Source organism: Oncorhynchus masou, chromosome 33 (genome assembly GCF_036934945.1).
Source record: "Oncorhynchus masou masou isolate Uvic2021 chromosome 33, UVic_Omas_1.1, whole genome shotgun sequence".
In the NCBI taxonomy this organism is placed as follows: domain Eukaryota; kingdom Metazoa; phylum Chordata; class Actinopteri; order Salmoniformes; family Salmonidae; genus Oncorhynchus; species Oncorhynchus masou.
In genome coordinates this window covers 31620300-31641108 of record NC_088244.1, presented here as the reverse complement: position 1 = coordinate 31641108, position 20809 = coordinate 31620300, and the positions used below count along the sequence as shown (strand labels likewise).

The window sequence follows — 20809 nt, the reverse complement described above, 5'->3', positions numbered from 1 at the left end:
GAAAATATTGTGTGAACATGTAACAACAAGATACTGCTGAACTGTTTTAGGAAAAAAAATGATTTATTTGCTTATTTACAAGAATGGTTTGGACATTTGATCAAAATAAGGAATTTTGGTTGGGAAGAGGGAAAGATTGGGTGTGGTCAAGGTTTCAGTTTCTGGGGACGCTCGGAACACTGGCTGGGTTTGACCTTGTGTCTGTCCATTTCTAAGAGTTCTACAATCCAGAGCAAACAATGAGCGAGGGGAAACAGGGTAGGAAGAAAGGTCACACACAGTGGGTCACTGATGGATGGAAAGCTGGGTGACTTTTTGCCCTTGTGAGAGCAAGTGGGCACAGTTGTGTATCAAGGCGGGGCCTGTATGCAGTTCCAGGGGAGATGGGGAGAGGATGGGAGGCTGCTCTTCAGCCTTGCCTGCCCCAAGGACCCCCATGTTTGCGACGGCAGGATCCCAGCAGAGTCTCCAGAGCCATCTTCACAAATGCCTGGAAATTATTGCTTCTCTCCCTTCGGCTGTCCTGCGAGGGGACGGAACACAGAAATAGACAGAGGCCATGCTTCTCACATAACAATGGCTAGTGATAGCCAACTGTAGTTAATTTGGTCCAGCTCTCTCCAATCATTTTGAGAGCAAGGACTGGATTGAGTTCATTTAAACATAGAAAATGAAACCTTGTACATGAGGCTGTTAAAAAGACCATGATCCTCCTACCCTCGGTCCTCGATTAGTCTAATGCTTACCTCCTTGCTTTTTGTTATCATCTCCTTTCTGATCAGCTTTCTTCGGTTGCTCCTTAGGACTCTGAGGTTGCTGTGGAGATTAAATGGGGGGAAATTAAATGTAGAGAAACTCAAACTTGAATGTTTAACTTACAATGAATGAGGACTGTGTACTGGTTTCTTGTTCTTACCTTGGTAGCTGATTTCTTGTCAGATTTGTTACCTGCAAATGATGAAAGAATGTTGATGTATTAGTATTTAGAGTAACTGTCCCCTTCATGATGATCCAGGTAAGAAGAGGGTGCATTTTCTTTTCAATTTTGCAATAACGTTCATATAATCAATTCAATTGATGACTGTAGGGGAGACTTAGGGAAGTTAACACTTTCTATCTTTTACTTTATTACTGAGTTCAATTGATCTCGATGGATAGTCCCAAATTCATCATTTAGCTTTTGACAGTTCATGAATAGAATAAAACACAAATATAGCATTGGCCTACATTCACTACAGTACACACTGCCTTGAGAAAAGCCTTTATATATAATGATTTATTTTCTATAAAATAATAATAATATGCTACAGCCTACTACAAATATATAGGCTACATGAAAGCATAAAAACTACTTTAGAAATACCTTTTGTTCCGGGCATTTTGGCTGTGGTCCAAAGTCTGTGTGTTATTTAGAAAACTGAGTGCTTATGTGGCGTCCAGATCGCTCATTTATGGCTCCAGCACCTGAATGCTCCCTTCACCGGGGCCCCTTCGGGAAAGAGCGCAGGGAAAATGCAAAGAGCCCCGTCAGCGGCTCGAGAGGCACACTGTCCTGCGGGCCTTTGCTGAGCTCAGGCGAAACGTTTGAGCGCGCGACCCAAACTCATAATCCCACCATTGTATGGACGATGAGCTGTGCCATTGTCCTCAAATTCAACGACAAATTGTTTTGTCCTAGGCTATTATTTCAGGCATACTGGCCTACATAGAGATAATAGTATGTACATGTATTATTTATGTTTCTGCTTTTGAAGCACTTTTAGATTGTTATGAAAAGCGCTGAAGTCTAATAAAAAGCAACCAGATAAATTAATTTGTGTAGAGGTGCTGACTAACGGTGAATAAACTGTAAACTATCAAAATAAATAAAGAGAGTCCACATTCTATATATAAACTCCCAGTAATTTATTGGGTAAACCACCAATGTTTTGGCATCACTGCCTTCTTCAGTGTAATGTCATGAATGCTTGAACCAGATTAGATAGACAAACAGTGCAATTAGTGCCACCAATGTCAATAGTGAGGGTTGTGCCATAATTATTAAGTTGATGAGAGTTAATTGAGGGAAACTTAAAAGACAATAGTTTACAGCATGTTGAGTACACTAGGCTATTATTATCATATGGCAAGATAATTAGATATTTGACATCATATTAACATCAACATACATACATTTAATTGTTTCCAATTTCATTAAAATGTTTGGTTCCATGTAATATTTTGGTTCAACCATAATGCATAATAAACATCATCAAAAGGGGGAACATTGGGTGTAAACTGATCAACTGTAGAAAGAATATATTCATTTATCAGACTTATTGATTTAAAAAAGGAGAATTGTTCATAAGAAGGGCCTGAGATCAAAGTCAATATTCAGACCACTAGAGTTCAATGTTTTTTTAATCCAGTAGGCCTCCCTCTGTAGTAGTGGGATCTCGATGTTACCTCCTCTCCTTGGTAGAGTAACATGCTCCATACCTGTGTATTTGAGGGAGGAGATGGCTAGCTTCAACAAAGTGAGCTGCTACGGAATAGTCCGTGTTCTTAAATCTGATTGAGCTGCGGTGTTCAGCTATGTGTTGTTTAATTGTCTTTTTGTTTGTCCCACGTAGGATTTTCCACATGAACAGGTTATGAGATAGATTACTCACTTTGTCTTCCATGAGATGATACTCCTAACAGGGAGTTGTTGTTTTTTTTTTACCTGTATGTGGGTGTCTGAAGAAGGATGTTTTTATAGTGCTATTGCACTGTGCACATGAGCCACATTTGTAATTTCCATTTGGAATGGGTGTCAAGCACAGGAGGTTGGTGGCACCTTAATTTGTGAGGACGGCTCGTGGTAATTGGGTGGAGCAGAATTGGTGGAAGGGTATCAAATACATTAAACACATGGTTTCCATGGTTTCCACGTGTTTGATGTCATTCAATTTGCTCCATTCCAGACGTTATTATGAGCCGTCCTCCCCTCAGCAGCCTCCACTGGTGTAGAGTGTCTGAGTGGGCAGGTAAGCTATCCCCAATATTGTTTTTCTTCGGAATATTCACAAAGGAAATGGACGAGTTCATATAGGGCATGGGGAAGACAATTAGGGAGAAAACTCTCTTCAGATGGTGGTGCTAATGAGAGACCATACAGGCTGGTACTCATGGTGTGGTGTGTTGCGGTCAAGGTCTCCACCTAGTGATGAAATACAGAAGTGGAACCAGGAAAACGGCAAGCTTTTTTCAACTACAGTAGGTGTAATTGATATACAACCATTACTATATAATACATGTTGAATATGTTGAGTATTGGAAAATAAACAACAGAGCTAAGCAAAATTTAGCAACAACAAAAAAACACAAAACGCTTAGGCATTTCTTTGGGAAATGCCCTAATTGCCATGGTTTCCTGGTTTATTAAAGACTGTACGAACTCTGCGTACAAACATTTTGGCGTACAGACGTATTATTTGATTTGTAAATCATATTGATTGCGTTTAAACAATGCTGCGTCAGCCACATGCTTTACAAGTCAGCGTAGCTGCGCACGTGACCAGGATCAATGGTGCCACAATTTGACACTGACAGCGAAACGCTAAGGAAGGAAGGTGAGCCGTTTGTGTTGTTTTCTTGATATGTTGACCGTCATTTTTTTATGGAAAAGGATGTAGTTTAAATAGCTTTTGAAGAAATAAACAAAATCAGTCTGCTCAGTGGCATTTGAGGACAGGGGCGTCCAGTTATTGATCAGACATGGCTAGCAAGCAACTGTAGCTAGCCCAATATTTGACTAAAGGAGCCGAACATTAACGTACATGTTATTTTTAAAGGGCAAATTGGCTTTGGAAGCAAAAACAACCAAATTCATTATCTAAACGTGAATTGATTCTCAATTGCGGTATGGTTCTAGAAACACAACCCTCTACTTTCATATCACATCAAATAAGTAGTGACGGTATTTTTCAGTGACAACACATTTGTGGTGTCTGTCTTCCCTTTACACACAGGTGTTCTGAGACCTAGATAACTAATTAGCACAGGTAGTCCACTCTGTCTTTCTTCTTTACAAGCACTCAAACATGGAAATATGGCCATGTGGGAACCCTAACCCTATAAAAGGTGTGTATCAATTTAACCTTTTGTTTTTTGAAAATAATTTATTTCTGATATGAAAGATAAGGTCTTTATGCTTCAACAACTTAAGGCAAGCAATGCATGTTAATGTTCAGACCAATCGTTGCGGCTCTAGTCTTAACAAAACTTCCCCCCTACAGAAGACCCCTTCTTCAATGACTTACACTACCTGACCAAAAGTGTGGACACCTGCTCCTCGATTATCTCATTCCAAAATCATGGGCATTAATATGGAGTTGGTCCCACCTTTTCTGCTATAACAGCCTCTCCTCTTCAGGGAAGGCTTTCCACTAGATGTTTGAACATTGCTGAGGGGACTTGCTTCCATTCAGCCACAAGAGCTTTAGTGAGGCACTGATGTTTGGCGATATACCTGGCTCACAGTCAGCGTTCCAATTCATCCCAAAGGTGTTTGAGGTCAGGGCTCTGTGCAGGCCAGTCAAGTTCTTCCACACCGATCTCTACAAACCATTTCTGTATGGACCTCACTTTGTGTATTGGGGCATTATCATGCTGAAACAGGAAAGGGCCTTCCCTAAACTGTTGCCACAAAGTTGGAAGCACAGAATCGTCTAGATCTAGAATGTAATTGTATGCTGTAGCGTTAAGATGTCCCTTCTCTGCAACTAAGGGGCCTAGCCCAAACCCTGAAAAACAACCCGACCATTACGCCTTCTACACCAAATTTTACAGTTGGCACTATGCATTGGGGCAGGTAGCGTTCTCCTAGCATCCATCAAGTCCAGACTTGTCTTATGGACTGTCAGATGGTAAAGAGTGATTCATCACTCCAGCGACTGCGTTTCCAATGCGCCAGAGTCCAATGGCAGCGAGCTTTACACCACTCCAGCCACCGCTTGGCATTGCGCATGGTGATCTTAGGCTTTTGTGCAGCTGCTCGGCCATGGAAACCCATTTCATGAAGCTCCCGATGAACAGTTCTTGTGCTGACGTTGTTTCCAGAGGCAGTTTGGAACTCCGTAGTGAGTGTTGCAACAGAGGGCAGACATTTTTACACGCTTCAGCACTCGGCGTTCCCGTTCTGTTAGTTTGTTTGGCCTACCACTTCGCGGCTGATCCGTCGTTGCTCCTAGACGTTTCCACTTCACAATAACAGCACTTACAATTGACCGGGGCAGCTTTGATGAACTGACTTGTTGGAAAGGTGGCATCCTATGACGGTGCCACGTTGAAAGTCACTGACCTCTTCAGTAAGGCCATTCTACTTCCAATGTTTGTCTATGGAGATTGCAAGGCTGTGTGCTCGATTTTATACACCTGTCAGCAATGGGTGTGTCTGAAATAGCCGAATCCACTAATTTGAAGGGGTGTTCACATACTTTTGTATATGTAATGGAACAGAGTCATGATCAAGGGCTAGCATAGCTGTTTTCACATACTATAAGCACTTTGAAGCCGACGTTCGTGAGCAGTCATAGACTAACTGGGTCGGTTAGCAAGCTAGTTTTGTGGCATCTGCATAAAACAGTTCGATTAATGCCACTGTAACTAGATCCCGTGATCAATGCCGCTGTAGCTAGATCCCGTGATCAATGCCGCTGTAGCTAGATCCCGTGATCAATGCCGCTGTAGCTAGATCCCGTGATCAATGCCGCTGTAGCTAGATCCCGTGATTAATGCCACTGTAGCTAGATCCCGTGATCAATGCTGCTGTAGCTGGCAGTGTTCTGTATCACACACTCTGGAGGCTAAATTAAATTAGCCTTCATGTAGCTTACTCCCCTACCATTCTCTAATTAGCTGTGCTGTTTGTGTTGATAGGGATCTGATATCTGCCCTGGCCGTGGATATCTGCCCTGGCCGTGGCGTCCTCTCTACCTTGAATGTTTGTGGAATGGCTGCAGTTTGGCAGCAGGTGTTGGCAGTGGACGCAAGGTAGGTTTCTAATATAAAGAACTGGTGGCACGACATGATCTCAGAGTACTGATACAAACAAGTCTACTGATACAAATCTTGCATGGATTGCTGTCGAGGGATAGCCTGGTTAAACTAGACTGACCGCTGCTGAAACAATGGTGAGCGCAGTCGTTAGTCTGGTTAAACCAGGCTAGCCAAGGACCTTGATTGTAGTAAAACTGCTGTCAGCATGTTTGTATTAGTGAATAGTATACCTAATACTTCTACATCAGTCCTCAGTTCAAGCAAAATGATCAAAAGGTACAAAGTGAGAAATTACCATTCCAAGATCCTACTGTTGCTAATAACTGTTGTCTGTCTCTCTCTCTCTCTCACTACCCCTTCCCGTGGTCCCTTCACAGATACAATGCTTACCGCACACCTACGTTCCCACAGTTCCGCACGCAATACATCCGCCGGCGCAGCCAGCTGCTCAGGGAGAACGCCAAGTGTGGCTTTGAGCCGGGGCTGCGCAGGCGTTACGTGAGGCTGCGCAGCCAGCTGCTGGGCCTGCGCTACGGACCCCTGTCTGAGCAGAGCAGCTTCAGGGCCAGCAGTGTGCGCAGCTCCCGCACCACACTGGACCGCATGGAGGTTAGACTGAGACAAGGGCAGAGTGAGCGCGAGACAGACAGAAAGAGAATACTGTCAATAAGCAGCTTGAACAGTCAAGATTAGACTGAGATGAGATGCCGACAAGGTGAATTGAGATGGAGGGAGAAAGACAAACGTAGGCAGTTTGGTGATGTAGGCAGGTTGAGAAGATGATTGTTTTTATATGGCCTGTAAGTCTCTCACTGCATGCACTTGCCCTCACGCCATTAGGTCTGCTTGCTCTTTCTCCCACCCTCTTTCTTGACAGGACTTTGAGGAGGACCCCCGTGCTCAGGGGGCTCGTGGTCACCGTCGATCGGTGAGCAGAGGCTCCTACCAGTTACAGGCCCAGATGAACAGGGCAGTCTACGATGAGCGGTAACCCCAGCCACTCCTTACTGACCCCATTCATCCTTTAGTCTATTTTCTTTTGAAACACTGTTTCATGTTTATAAGCACAGCATTTCATTGAGTGATGGTCAAATGTGTAATAAATGATTCTTCCTGATTGGAAATGTTGGTTTGTTTGTGCCTACAGGCCCTCGGGTGCCTTGGTGCCAACCTCTGTGGCAGAGGCTAGCCGTGCCATGGCCGGGGACACCACTCTGAGCGAGAACTATGCTTTTGCTGGCATGCACCACATATTTGACCAACACGTGGATGCTGCAGGTGAGTGGAAATGGCAGTATGTAATGGAAAGATATCCATTTTTTAAACTTTTTTTTAAACTAGGCAAGTCAGTTAAGAACAAATTCTTATTTACAATGATGGCTTAGGAACAGTGGGTTAACTGCCTGTTCAGGGGCAGAACGACAGATTTGTACCTTGTCAGCTCGGGGGTTTGAACTTGCAACCTTCCGGTTACTAGTCCAACGCTCTAACCACTAGGCTACCCTGCCGTTCAATGCAAGTACCGACATATTTCTGTGTCTTATGTTTTGTTGGGATCCTTCTTCTCCTCTAGTTCCACGGCTGCAGTTTGCTAACGATGACAAGCACCTCCTAGCCTGCTGCTCATTGGACAGCACCCTGTCCATCATGACCCTGTTCTCGTCCCCGCCCAGTGTGAAGGTGATCCTGAAGGGTCACGCAGGTCCCGTCACCGACTTCGCTTGGTCCCTTAGCAACGACGTCATCGTGTCGACGTCAAAGGATGGGACGCTGCGTATTTGGAACACGGAGGACGGGAGGTGTATCCGTGAGGTCAGAGACCCTGAAGCCAGCGAACTGCTCTGCTGCACCTTCCAGCCCATGAACAACAACCTCACAGTGGTGAGTCATAGTAAAAGCGTTGTCTCTACAATGGTCAAATTCTCTTCCTTACGCTTCCTTCCTTACGACCTTTACCAATGCTCCCCCTGACCCCATGACCTCTGCTCTGTTCTCCAGGTGGGGAACAGTAAGCACCTCCTGCAGGTGGTAAACATCTCCACAGGGAAGAAGGTGAAGGGAGGTTCTAGTAAGCTGACAGGACGGGTGCTGTCTATGTCCTTTGATGCCCCTGGGAGAATCCTGTGGGCCGGGGATGACAGGGGCAGCATATTCTCCTTCCTGTTTGACATGGCCACAGGTAGACTGAGGAAAAACCTCCCTGCTTTTTATGAATAATTTGTATGAATTCATTTTATTTATAAAGCGCTTTATCAAAAACCCAAAGTACTAGGCCACAAGCATAGGAAAGTGTTGTGTGTGTGTCTAACAACTCTGAATTTCAACCCACAGGGAAGCTGACCAAAGCCAAGCGGCTGGTGGTGAGTGAGGGCAGTTCCATCTGCAGCATCTCTGCCCGCTCCTGGATCAGCAGAGAGGCCCGAGACCCATCCCTGCTTATCAATGCCTGTGTCAACAAACTGCTACTCTACAGGTCTCACACACACAGAGAGAGGCTCCATTAGTTATAATACAAACACTATGTAACTGTCGTAGTTTCATTAACTGCTGCATTTTGCATTGGAACGTGTATGTAATATCAGTGATACGTACTTGTATGCTATCGCATAAACAAGGAAGGCGTGATCCACTCTGTGCACTACATGCAGAGTTTGACTGGTTCTGTGACCCTCATCTTTACAGGGTGGTGGATAATGAAGGTACTCTGCAGCTGAAGACGAGCTTCCCCATCGAGCACGGCTCCCAGTCCCTCCACAGCATCTTCTGCCCGCTCATGTCGTTCAGACAGGGTGCCTGTGTTGGTATGAGCCTCACTCACACTGCCTTACTCTCTGGTATAGATATTAGAGACAAAAGTGCGCCACACTTGGGGACATCAATTGTGTACTGGTTGTCAGTACATCAACTCACTGAAGCCAAAGATGAAAACATTCATAGGTCAATACATTCAGTTATAACATAGTTATAGCATAGGACCGTTCACACCAGTATTCTCTCTCACTTGTCCCTCTTTGTTTCTCTTTTTCCTCCCCCTTTTCTCCTATCTTTTATTACAGTGACTGGCAGTGAGGACGCCTGTGTCTACTTCTTCGATGTGGAGCGCAACACTAAGGCCATAGTCAACAAGCTGCAGGGTCACGGTGGCCCAGTGCTGGATGTCAGCTTCAACTGTGACGAGAGTTTACTGGCCTCTGCTGATTCCACAGGCATGGTCATCATCTGGAGGCGGGAGCAGAAGTGATCAACCAATCACATCCTCTACTGTCCAACCATAAGCCAATGTAACTTTACTTCTAGAATGTTAAACACAGTACAAAATTAAATGAACACTGACAATGTGCAATGAGGTCGTCAAGGAATATCTGTGTTGTCTAGGTTTTAGTGGAGTTTTTAGGTTTTCGACGTAGAAAAGAGAGCACTGCTTCTCACTGAAAGACCTGAGAGGCTTGCACGAGTCAAGATTAGGACACCTTAGTATAGAGCAGTAATGAAGCAGAATAAGGAAATATTCTAATTGACAGCCTTATTTCTTCCTAATAAGTTCTGCATTTGCCTTCAAGCATTTCCCATGTTTATTGTTTGACTCTGTGTCAATAACCCATCCTAGAAATCAGTATTGGCAATTCAGAATAACAACTGCATCAATAAAGACTGATCAAAATGATGAGACCTCAAAACATTTTGTGAGCGTTTTGTATTTGCTATAGGCCTGTGTTTGTCATTGAAGTCTTGCTGGTTGCAAATTACTATAATATATTTATGATATGCACATACTGAATAAAATAACCACTGTACATCACACAGAGAGTTGTTTGTTTGGTTGAATTGCTAGTGTTTATTACAATGTAGCCATGTGTAAAATGTTTTCCACGCTTGAGCTACAGTAGAAGTCTTTTGGTCATTTGGGCTTTCAATCTAAAATCGGATCCACCCAACCATTGGCTAGCGAGAGCTCCTTGGATTTTGGCGATGAAGTAAAGATAAACTCCCAAATTCTAAATAAAAAGTTGGATTTTGTTGACTTTTCGTCTGCAACAACTGTGCTGTGATAAGCACGCATTTTAAAATACATTTCATTAAGTTGATTAGCAAAATAGTGATGCAACACAGTTTATGATATATTTGAAATTAGCCTAGCTAGCTTGTTAACTGTACTTTGTTTGATTTTCATTAAACAGTCATGAATATAACTACCATCACATTTAAATAGTTAGCAACCGAGCTATGCACATACAGATTGAAAACATAACTAAATGGAGTCGTAATGATAGTTCCTGATCGGAGCGAGCCACGTGTTGCTTTTTGTGTAACTACAGAGTGCCAAGTTGCATGTAAAAGTGATTACGAGCCAGTTGGAGACTCTGTCGTCAAGAAGGGATTGTGTGATTGGATCTGGGGGTCAAGAGTGGGCAAGCGCACGACTTCGAAGTGTAGTACCTGCGTGACTACAAGAGGACAATCCAACGGGAGTACCGAAGTTAGAACAAATTCTAACTATCAGTGATGGAAAAACGACCCAATTGTCAGACTTGAGTAAAAGTAAAGACACCTTAATAGATAATGACTCAAGTAAAAGTGAAAGTAACCTAGTGAAATACTACTTGGGAAAGTCAAAAAGTATTTGGTTTGAAATATATTTAAGTATCAAAAGTAAATATAATTGCTCAAATATACTAGTATTAAAAGTAAACTTATATATAATTTCAAATTTGTTATATTAAGCAAACCAGATGGCACGATATTAATATATATATATATAGTTGACGCTGCTCACTACGGAAACCTCTCTCACATTAATGAATATGTCTGAATAGAGCTGGTTATAAGGTTAATGTAAGATTCAGAATACATTTTGCTTTGGGCTTCCCGAGTGGCGCAGCAGTCTAAGGCACTGCATCGCAGTGTTAGAGGCGCTACTACAGACCCGGGTTTATTCCCGGGCTGTGCCACAACCGTCCATGTCCGGGAGTCCCATAGGGCAGTGCACAATTAGCCCAGCATCGTCCAGGTTAGGGAGGGGTTTGGCCGGGTGGCTTACTTGTCTCATCACGCTCTAGTGACTCCTTGTGGCGGGCCGGGTGCCTGCAGGCTGACCCCGGTCGCTGGTTGAACGTTGTTTCCTCCGACACATTGGTTAAGCTGGCGGGTGTTAAGTAGTGAGGTTAGGCATGTTTCGGAGGACGCCTGACTCCACCTTCGCCTCTCCCGAGCCCATTGGGGAGTTGCAGCGATAAGACAAGATCGAAATTGGGGAGAGGGGGGGTTGATCCAATAGATGTGGAGAGAACTAAGATGGACTCCAATTTCAGTATGACTGAATCACCTAAAAAGGGCCACATGTCTGGATCACCTAAAAGGCCCACATGTCTGGATCACTTAAAAAGGCCCACATGTCTGGATCACTTAAAAAGGCCCACATGTCTGGATCACCTAAAAAGCGTGTGCGCATGGAGTGCAAGTGTGAGAAGGACAATTGCAGGGGGTACTTGTTTTAGGAGCGCGACAAATACTAATAATAAACTTGATTTTGTTCCAGTAGTGCCATCATGACAATTAAACTTTATTTCTGGCATTTTAAATGGACAATGTAAATATTTGGTGTGTTTTAATATTCAACCCTATTTCATCAAACACTATTCATTCAGGTTGGGACATTAAGTTTAATTTGTTTGTAACCTGTTTGCAGTTTTTCTTAAGAGTTATTTGGTTTTAATATACAACACTAGAATCAAATTGTGTGCCATATTTAAATAACATAAACACTGTCTCCCATGAGTGTACAGCGCCTTGCAAAAGTATTCATCCCCCTTGGCATTTTCCCTATTTTATTGCATTACAACCTGTAATTTAAATGGATTTCTATTTTTATTTCATGTAACGGACATACACAAAATAGTCTAAATTGGTGAAGTGGAATAGAAGGAATAATGGATGGCGCTAAATACAGGGAAATTCTTGAGGGAAACCCGTTTCAGTCTTCCAGAGATTTGAGACTGGGAGCGAGGTTCACCTTCCAGCAGGACAATGACACTAAGCATACTGCTGAAGCAACACTTGAGTGGTTTAAAGGGGAAACTTTTAAATGTCTTGGAATGGTCTAGTCAAAGCCCAGACCTCAATCCAATTGAGAATCTGCGGTATGATGTAAAGATTGCTGTACACCAGTGGAACCCATCCAACTTGAAGGAGCTGGAGCAGTTTGGCTTGAAGAATGGGCAACAATCCCAGTGGCTTGATGTGCCAAGCTTATACAGACATACCCCAAGAGACTTGCAGCTGTAATTGCTGCAAAAGTTGGTTCTACAAAGCATTGACTTTGGGGGGGTGAATAGTTATGCACTATTCTGTTATCTGTCTGTTTTTTTTTGCTATATTTCTTGTTTGTCTCACAATAAAAAATATTTTGCATCTTCAAAGTGGTAGGCATGTTGTGTAAATCAAATGATACAAACCCCCCCCAAAAATCTATTTTATTTCCAGGTTGTAAGGCAACAAAATAGGAAAAATGTCAAGGGGGTGAATACTTCCACAAGCCACTGTAAACTTTTCATTTGATGTAATTATTTGCTGTACAATTTGTCTGTACTAAACTGGCATGTGTTGAAAGTTGAAAGGTGTGTTTTTAATATGTATGAAAATGCAGGCTCTTCCATGACTTTTTGGATTAGGAGCCGTTGATTAGTGATGGGGGTGGATCGATAGTTCCATATTTGGATATTATTTTTGCCGATATAAATCGTATCGTTTTGATAATATTGCAATATTTTTTGCCATAGTTGGCTGTACCTGTACCAAAATGCCAGCAGTTTCCTATCATAGCTTGTTCTCCCATCTTCTTTTTAGATAGGGAGCTAAAATGTTTTCAGCACTTTTATTTCCATGACTGATCAAAACTCGTTTTGCAATAAAATCACATCAAATCGCAATACATATAGAATCGTGAGAATCTCAATATCGTATTGGCATCTAAGTATATCATATCGTGAGGTCCCTGGCAATTCCCAGCCCTACCGTTGACAGACATTTTAAAGAGCTTTCTTGTGACTGCAATTCTATAGGCTGCTTAAAACCATGAATTACACAGTTGTAGGACTGTCAGTCATGTGTGAAGCCTCACATGGAGCTACTGTCCCCTCATAAAGGTTGCGCTGGGTTGTTTAAGTCAGACTGACCAAATTGTAGGACCTCTTCCCAGTGTGAGATCTTGTCATTTGACCAAGGGCCGTAATCCATATGTATCACGCGTCTCAGAGTACGAGTGCTGATTTAGGATCAGTTTTGCCTTTTAGATCACAATTAATAAGATTACATGGAGGGAGGGGGGACCTGATCTTAGATCAGCACTTCTACTCTGAGATACTTTGTACATACTGCCCCAGACTTTCCCTACAGGATGTCATTCAGTGGCCAAAGCTACACTGTATATTGAGCATTACTATAAGTCATCTTGGTCCAAATTTTTCTGTAAATAAAACATGCCTTTTTCTTATGAATGTACAACTGGCAAAATAAAATGAATATTGTTTTATACCAACTGCATGTTGAGCTCAATTTGTGTTGCGTTTCTCAAATTGCTAAGAATATGGATCCCATAGCAACTGACGTCATCAGCCAGATCAAAATGCATCAAAAGTAGACTTTATTGGTGAGTTGGGGGAAAAAACAATCCCTTTAAATACTGTACAACAGGATATCTTAGAAAACAAAGCCATACCCCTCTAATATTTTTAAACCCCATTTCACTTCTCAGTTGGTTTTTCAATGTCAAACATTTGCAAACTTCAGTCTGGGAACCATTTCAAAAATGTCGGAAAGCATGCTACTTTGTTGCTCTCGACCTTGAGAAAGTGTTGTCTTTGAACAAGGGAATGTTCCGACGTATTTAAGTCAAATCATTGGCACTGAATTCCAAACGTTACTCTTGTTTAAGTTAGTGAATGTCATTAGATTTGTATGATTATTTGGAATATAGAAGGCACACACTTGTGCCCAGGTTTATATTGGTGGTTTCCTGGTTAAAGAAAATACTAAATATCATATGGGTCCTATTCCAATTCACATGAGATTCTTTCCAGTCTAGATGCATTATCCATATGCAGCTGATGATAACCTACGCTTTGCTTTTTTTGGTGACCGTTGCAACCCCCTCCATTGAACTAGAGGAAATCACTGTTAATAGTTTTGACATTTTCAGCCATATAAATGAGAATCTGTGGATAATGTTAATGACCAAGTATTACTACAAACCTGCTTCTCATACTGCATGTACACACGATATGTACATTACATATGAAACAAAGTCATAATTCATTTGCAAAAATAGTAGCATCTGATAAACATTATCTTTACAACAACAAAAAAAGTCAGATAGCCATTTCAGTATAATACAAAACACAACACACCGATCCCACCACCATCACTCGATGCAGTAGAGCAGGGGTGTCAAACTCATTTTGCCCCAGGGGCCACATTCGGTCTTCAACGAGGTACAGAGTGCCGCACTGACAATTGTTTATATTTCCTCTGCGTCAAAATAATCTATCCACATTTTTTATTTTTTTCCCGATGCTCCCTGACTGTCTAGCTTTCATTTCGGTGATAACTGGACCCAGTCAAGAAACCTTATGAATGTAGGTCCATTATCATTTCTACACAGTTTCAATATGGTTTTAGCCATTTTAAAGTATATTGAGTTTGTTTCCCCTCAAAAAAAATGTTTTTCTAAAAATACATAGTACATTGGAATTGGATTGGACCCCCCCCCCCCCCACGGGCCGTATGTTTGACACCCCTGCAGTAGTGCATCATGTGATGGTGAACACCAACAACTCATGGCGGTGCAGCTGTTGGTGTTGTCTAGTCCTGTTGTAGGTGGGCAGGTGGGCCCTCAGCACTTTCCTCAAGTCCTCATTGAGTAGGAGGCAGATGATAGGGTTGACCCCTGCCTGGGCGAAGCTCATCCACACTGTGATGGAGAGGTACCTGTGTGGGATGGAGCAGGACTTGACAAACACCCTCCAGAAGCAGGCCATTATGTAGGGAGCCCAGAGCACCAAGAACAACAGGGTGACGATGTAAAACATCCTGCCCAGCCTCCTTTCCGTCCTCACCTCCTCCATGCCCATCAAACGCCGGTGCTGCTGGTTGTGCAAAGTCTGCCTGATACCAAGCAGGGTGGGGGGCATTGGGCCCCGGCCGAAACCTGCGATCCAGTTGGCTGCTGCCTGGCCCGTGGCTCCTGGTCCATGAAAGGTCCAGTTCTGGCTGATGGCCGGCACTAGCTGGACAGGCTTCATCTTGCGGTGCTTGTATTCAAACAGCAGGAGTTTGGCGTAGAAACTGTGAGTGGCCAGGACCACGACGGCCAGCATGAGCATGAAGCCCAGAGTGTCATTGGTCTTAAGGTAGCGGTGCTCGAAAATGCACTGGTCCTCATCTTGAATGAACTTGTACGTCCCCACGTCAAAGACGGGTGGCGATGCCATGGCGATGGCCAGAGTCCACACCATGCAGATGATGGCAGCGCAGGTCCAGACTGTCATGCGCTTGGTATAAAAACGGTGATGGGCAATGGCCAGGTAGCGAGTCACAGCCACACAGAACAGCATGAAGGCAGCGTGAAAACAAAAGAGCACAGCCAGGAAAGCCACCACCTTGCAGCTGAAGGTGCTGTAGGTCCACGCGGAGCTGTTGTGGACAGACACCAGGACGAAGGGGAAGCAGGCGGCAGAGCGGACAACATCAGCCAGGCACAGGTCCAGCAGGAAGAAGTAGGGGGCCTTGTGGAGGGCCCGGTCTCGGAGGACCAGCAGAGACACCAGCAGGTTGCCCACCAGGCTAACACAGAGGATCAGGCCCAGGAACACCAGCTTGATGTAGGCGGACACAGCTGCAGCCGAGATTCCTTCACTGCTGCTGGTGCTGATGCTGCTGGCCCTCTGTGAAGCCAACACTGCCAGCAGGCTGCCTGGTCCATCAATGCCAAAGATCTGGGTCTGGTTAGACATGCCTCCAGCTCTGGGATTCTAGGGGCGGGATGCTAGGGTGATTCTACCCCTTCTCTCTCTCTGACCGACGCCACTCTTCCGCCTCAGGCAGCCCTCCTCTCGTCCGTCCTGATGGATGTCTCTGTCCCACTTACAGGGAGCTCTGAGGATCCTTTCTACATAACAGACTCATTTGTCCTTTCTCCATTACATTCAGCACCTGTGAACAACGAAACAGACAGACAAAATAAGACAGTGCATTAACACTCACTCCAGGAGGGCACATTTATCCATTTACCAGAGAGCAATGATCTGCATAACAGGCCGTCTTATATGTTTTTCAGACCGATTCAGATGCATAAAAACAACAAAGAAAATAAAAACATGGCTTCTCAGAAGCGTGTGTTGGGCAACAGTGAAGATATCTCCGCCTTACTGTCTTTCTATGGCTGGGATCAGATCAGCAGTTCTCCAGCATGCCCGCTCCTTGGCTCACTCAGTAATTACCTTGCCCGTTGCTAAGATACAACAGCTCACATACTTTGTGCAAGTGTGGGTGTTTGAGTGCATGCATGGGGGTGTATAGGGGATGGAGCAGAGCAGAGCACAACCAAGCAGATCAAATAAGACAGACAGCATTAGCTTCCAACTAATTCACATTCTAAATGTGAAAATAGTGTTTGTGGCAAAAAAAAGTGTGATTAAAAGGACACTGTAAATGGAAATTAAGTTATCATTATAGCTGAACAAAGGAGTTTGGAGGCAGATGTGGGTTTCTGAGCGTGTCTGAGAGTGAGTGATTCACCTGTTGACTTCAAGGAATATAAATTATTCCCTAATATTTGAATACACAGACCTACCAGTGGAGGCCTTAACATAATAATAATATAACAAGGGAATGTCTACATAGCATGCAGGGTATTTTCTACACATTAGAATACCCTGACTCAAGCATGTTTCAACTTAATTGTAGAAGGAGCAGGTACTCTAAAGACATGTAACTAACTAGGCTGCGGGAATTCATTGTTGTGCCCAGCGAGGAAATATTCAGCACAATGGACAGCGCCACATCAGTGCGAACTAAAACAAAGGATTGATCGCAGATTTCAGCACCACTGTCACTGTACAGCGCCATGCTCAGGAAACTCATGATAACAACGCACCTGTTCTTGGGGCTGGGCCTGCATGGAGGCACTAAATACATTGAAGATTATTGCAATACTGCTCTCGTCACAATTAAGACTGTGTAGATGCATGTCATCTTATTCACAGGCATTGGCTACTAATGACTAGCTTTGATAAGAAACATATTTCTGCATGAACACACATTTCATCACTGGATTGAGTCTTGACATGTTTTAAGTAATGCCCTGTGAACGTCCAGCATGGGAAAGAGATATAAGGTGCATCGTAATGTCACATTTAGATTATTTGCTTCATATACAGAAAAAACTTACCTTCGATTTCTGGGATACAGTTTTGGAGAAGCTACAATGTTTCACACCGGAAGAAAATTAAGAAATGAAGCTACACGAAAGCTACCGTAATGAAAAATAATATAACTAAATAAAGTTCATGTTCATGACAGCCAAACTACAAAAAAATGATGTCTAAATCTGAAATGTCATAGACTACGAATTGCAAGACAGATCACTCTGGAGTCAGATGTTAACAGGATGTATGATTTAGCCTTAAAACTATGTTTTAAGTGAGAAGTAAGCAGGTCTAATGCTGAAAAAGAAAGTAAATTATTGTCTACTTCACCCATATTTTCTTGTTTTTATTGCAAAAAATATAGTGTGTAGTTCCAGTAGTTAGCTGCACCGCTACATGGCAAAAAAATACTACTGAAAACACTACCAAGATTTTTATTTAGTTCAACTACCACCAAGTTACTGCAAAATGTAGTTAAACTAGTTGAATTACATGTAGGCTTTAGTTCACTACTCCCCAACACTGCTAGGATATGTAAAGATGCGGGAATCCTCCTTCATAGAAGCGTCACTGACATTGTATGAACATATTCTCCAGTCAATATTGAAACCACCACACTCAAGATAGGCTATGTCTGTCCTCTCTGAGCGATTACACAATTGGGTTGGGCCACAGGTAGCATAACGTTTACTGGGCCTCTTAAGCATAAGTTTCACACAGACACAGACCAAAGGATGTGTCAAATTTTCGTTTCCACAATTTCATGTAATTTGCACTATCATGGGGTAGGCTATTGTTGCGTCAGGTCCGAGGTAAATATAGTATAAAGACAATTTAGGTGAGGTAACAGTAACAGCACGTAGGCTAACCTCTATAGCCTGCAATACAATCTTCCTCTACATCGTCAGATCCAAATCTTACATTTTCATACCCATAAACATAAATTGAAATATCGAGTTTCCCTCGACTAACGTCTTGACGCCCCTTGACGCATATCCACAGTCTTCAAAATAATCTCGATGAATCTCTATTTTCACGATGTAGAAGCAAACGCTGTGCATTTATTTACCCAGTAATTTGCAGCCAGTCTGTGTTGTTGTCCGGTGAAGGTCCACATTGCATGTGTCTGCCTGGCGGACGATGGGAGCGCATTTGATTTGTCATAGGCTATTGAAAATGACAAAAATGTATATTCATATCGCATGTCTAGTCGACAAACGTCAAAATAAAAACGTTTGGATGTTTAAATGAATGATTTTAAAGTAATCCCAATTAAATGGCTGCGTCTGCCTTCGTGGATGCTGTTCGCCTGTTCGCGGGGTTCATCAGTTCTATTCCACTCGGTACCCTTGCTCCTTTTACATAGCCTCGTTATTGTTATTTTATTGTGTTAGTATTTCCTTTATATTTAGCAAATATCTTTCTTACTTTTAACTGTGCATTGTTGGGAATGGGCTCGTAAGTAAGCATTTGACGGTAAAGTCAACACCTGTTGTATTCGGCGAATGTGACCAATACATTTTGATTTTAATTTGAATCACCTATCAGAATCATAATAATCTTTATTTGCCAAGAAGCCACATTTGCATGTACAAGGAATTCCCTCTATATGTAAAAGGTCAAATGTCATGAAGTCGGAATGGCAATGCACTGTGACCTTAAACAACCTGGTCTCTATTCTGTACTTAAAATAGAGACACACCATTTAGTACGATATATTACATTTTGTATGGTATGTATTCATTTGTGATTACAATTCGTATGATATGTTAAGTATTGCAATTTGTACAATACCGTGAAACTTATATTAATAGCCTTGGCATTCATTTTCTTAAATCACTGAACACAACAGGTGCTTATTAGAGACACGCTTCTGTTTGAGCCAGGCGGTCTATTTCCTATTTGAGGCAGGTGTCTGTACTCCCGAAGTTGTTGACTGTGTTTGTGCTTGCCAGTTAGCGAGCAGTTCTCAGCTTTTAGCAGCCAATGGCTAGCAGTTTCCTACTGACAATAAAAAAAAGATGATTGTCATCATTTTTTGAGTCATTCCTGAATTATTTAATGTAACAAATCAAACATTAATCATTGAACAATTAATTTAGACCTGTCATTTATTTGAAACTGTTTTTTTATTTGATGAAATGTGTGCAGTTGCCTAGCTATTAAAATGGACAAATGTAATTTAAGTTTCACGGTATGTTACGGATTGCAATTTGTAATATATGTTACACATTTTCAATATGCACAATATGTTACAAATTTGCTAAATATATGTTATGAATTCCAATTTGTTGTTGCTAATGTTATCTAGGTGGCTAATGCTAACGTTAGCGAGCTGGCTAATGTTAGCTAGGCTAGGGGTTAGGGTTAGGTTATGAGGGTTAAGGTTAGGTTTAGGGCAGGGTTAGCTAAAATGGTTAAGGTTATGGTTATCTAAAAGGGTTAAGGTTAGCTAACATGCTAAGTGGTTGCAAAGTAGCTAAAAAGTAGTAAATTATATAAAGTGTGACATGATGATAAAATTCATCCATACTGAATAATACCTATGCAATTTGGCCCAACAGTAATTCTAAAACACATGAATAAGAGTTGCTTTATTACAATTAAAATATCATAAAAATTAGATCCTTTATAGCTGCACAAAAATATAAGTTAACAAGCATTATCCAAAGAGTGTGTAGCTCTCTGTGTAGTTAACCACAACATTCGCTGGGGGGCAGATCTGTCCTGTTTTTTGTATTTTTCAGCTGTTAAATGACTATATTTTTTTCACAAATGTAGTGCAGTGGGCCTTTACTAGTATTATCGGAGGATATAGACATCTGTAGCATGGACAAAAAACATTTTTTCAGGCAAAAATAGGTTGTTATATAATTAAGAACAGTATCTTGAGGGATTCAATAGTTGGAATTGTTAAGAGTTGACCTGTCCCTTCCTCTGGGATTGTCATTCTAATTGAATCCAGACAGAACAAAACCCTGTCCTCAAACATTTGCACCAAAAGGTGCAAAGTTATGGGCAAAGACTCAAACACATCCACATCAAATTAAATATATTTCTTGATCAAATAACATGGAAAACAACCACTATTTGTGCAGTATTAATTAATGCAAAGTAATGCATTACTGTCATGCACATAGCCGGGTCATCTAGGTTTGACTTTCCATCACCATGATGAAAAACTACGCACAATACAGTAATTGAGTACATTGAGACATCAAATGGTTTTTAATGATGTGATGTGGCTCAGATGGTAGAACGTGACACTTGCAATGCTAAAGGTTGTGGGTTCAATTCACATGGGGGGATCAGTACAAAAATGTACGCACCCACTACTGTAAGTTGCTCTGGATAGGAGAGATTACACA

At 42.3% G+C, this 20809-nt stretch overlaps 2 protein-coding genes and 1 long non-coding RNA gene across 4 annotated transcripts; 1 reads left to right on the top strand and 2 right to left on the bottom strand.

Moving 5' to 3' along the window:
* Positions 1 to 50: 50 nt before the first annotated feature.
* LOC135527564 (uncharacterized) lies at positions 51 to 1517 on the bottom strand. Its single transcript, XR_010453453.1, has 4 exons — positions 1364 to 1517; positions 917 to 948; positions 747 to 816; positions 51 to 523 (listed from the first exon to the last, which is right to left on the bottom strand). It is a non-coding gene; the product is annotated as an uncharacterized LOC135527564 (long non-coding RNA).
* Positions 1518 to 3205: 1688 nt separating this feature from the next.
* LOC135528263 (WD repeat-containing protein 13-like) lies at positions 3206 to 9820 on the top strand. 2 transcript variants are annotated; one of them, XM_064957227.1, is made up of 10 exons: positions 3206 to 3237; positions 5902 to 6015; positions 6399 to 6630; positions 6899 to 7008; positions 7169 to 7299; positions 7595 to 7902; positions 8020 to 8200; positions 8353 to 8494; positions 8704 to 8822; positions 9078 to 9820. In XM_064957227.1, the coding sequence occupies exons 2-10, from the start codon at positions 5975 to 5977 to the stop codon at positions 9260 to 9262; spliced, it is 1449 nt and encodes a 482-aa protein (XP_064813299.1). In that variant the 5' UTR covers positions 3206 to 3237; positions 5902 to 5974; the 3' UTR covers positions 9263 to 9820. The 2 variants fall into 2 exon arrangements, with proteins under 2 accessions (XP_064813299.1, XP_064813298.1); XM_064957226.1 differs by lacking the exon at positions 3206 to 3237 and adding an exon at positions 3527 to 3593.
* Positions 9821 to 14802: 4982 nt separating this feature from the next.
* Positions 14803 to 18735, bottom strand: LOC135527563 (probable G-protein coupled receptor 173). The gene is made up of 2 exons (XM_064956057.1): positions 18511 to 18735; positions 14803 to 16227 (listed from the first exon to the last, which is right to left on the bottom strand). The coding sequence occupies exon 2, from the start codon at positions 16026 to 16028 to the stop codon at positions 14826 to 14828; it is 1203 nt and encodes a 400-aa protein (XP_064812129.1). The 5' UTR covers positions 16029 to 16227; positions 18511 to 18735; the 3' UTR covers positions 14803 to 14825.
* Positions 18736 to 20809: the final 2074 nt, after the last annotated feature.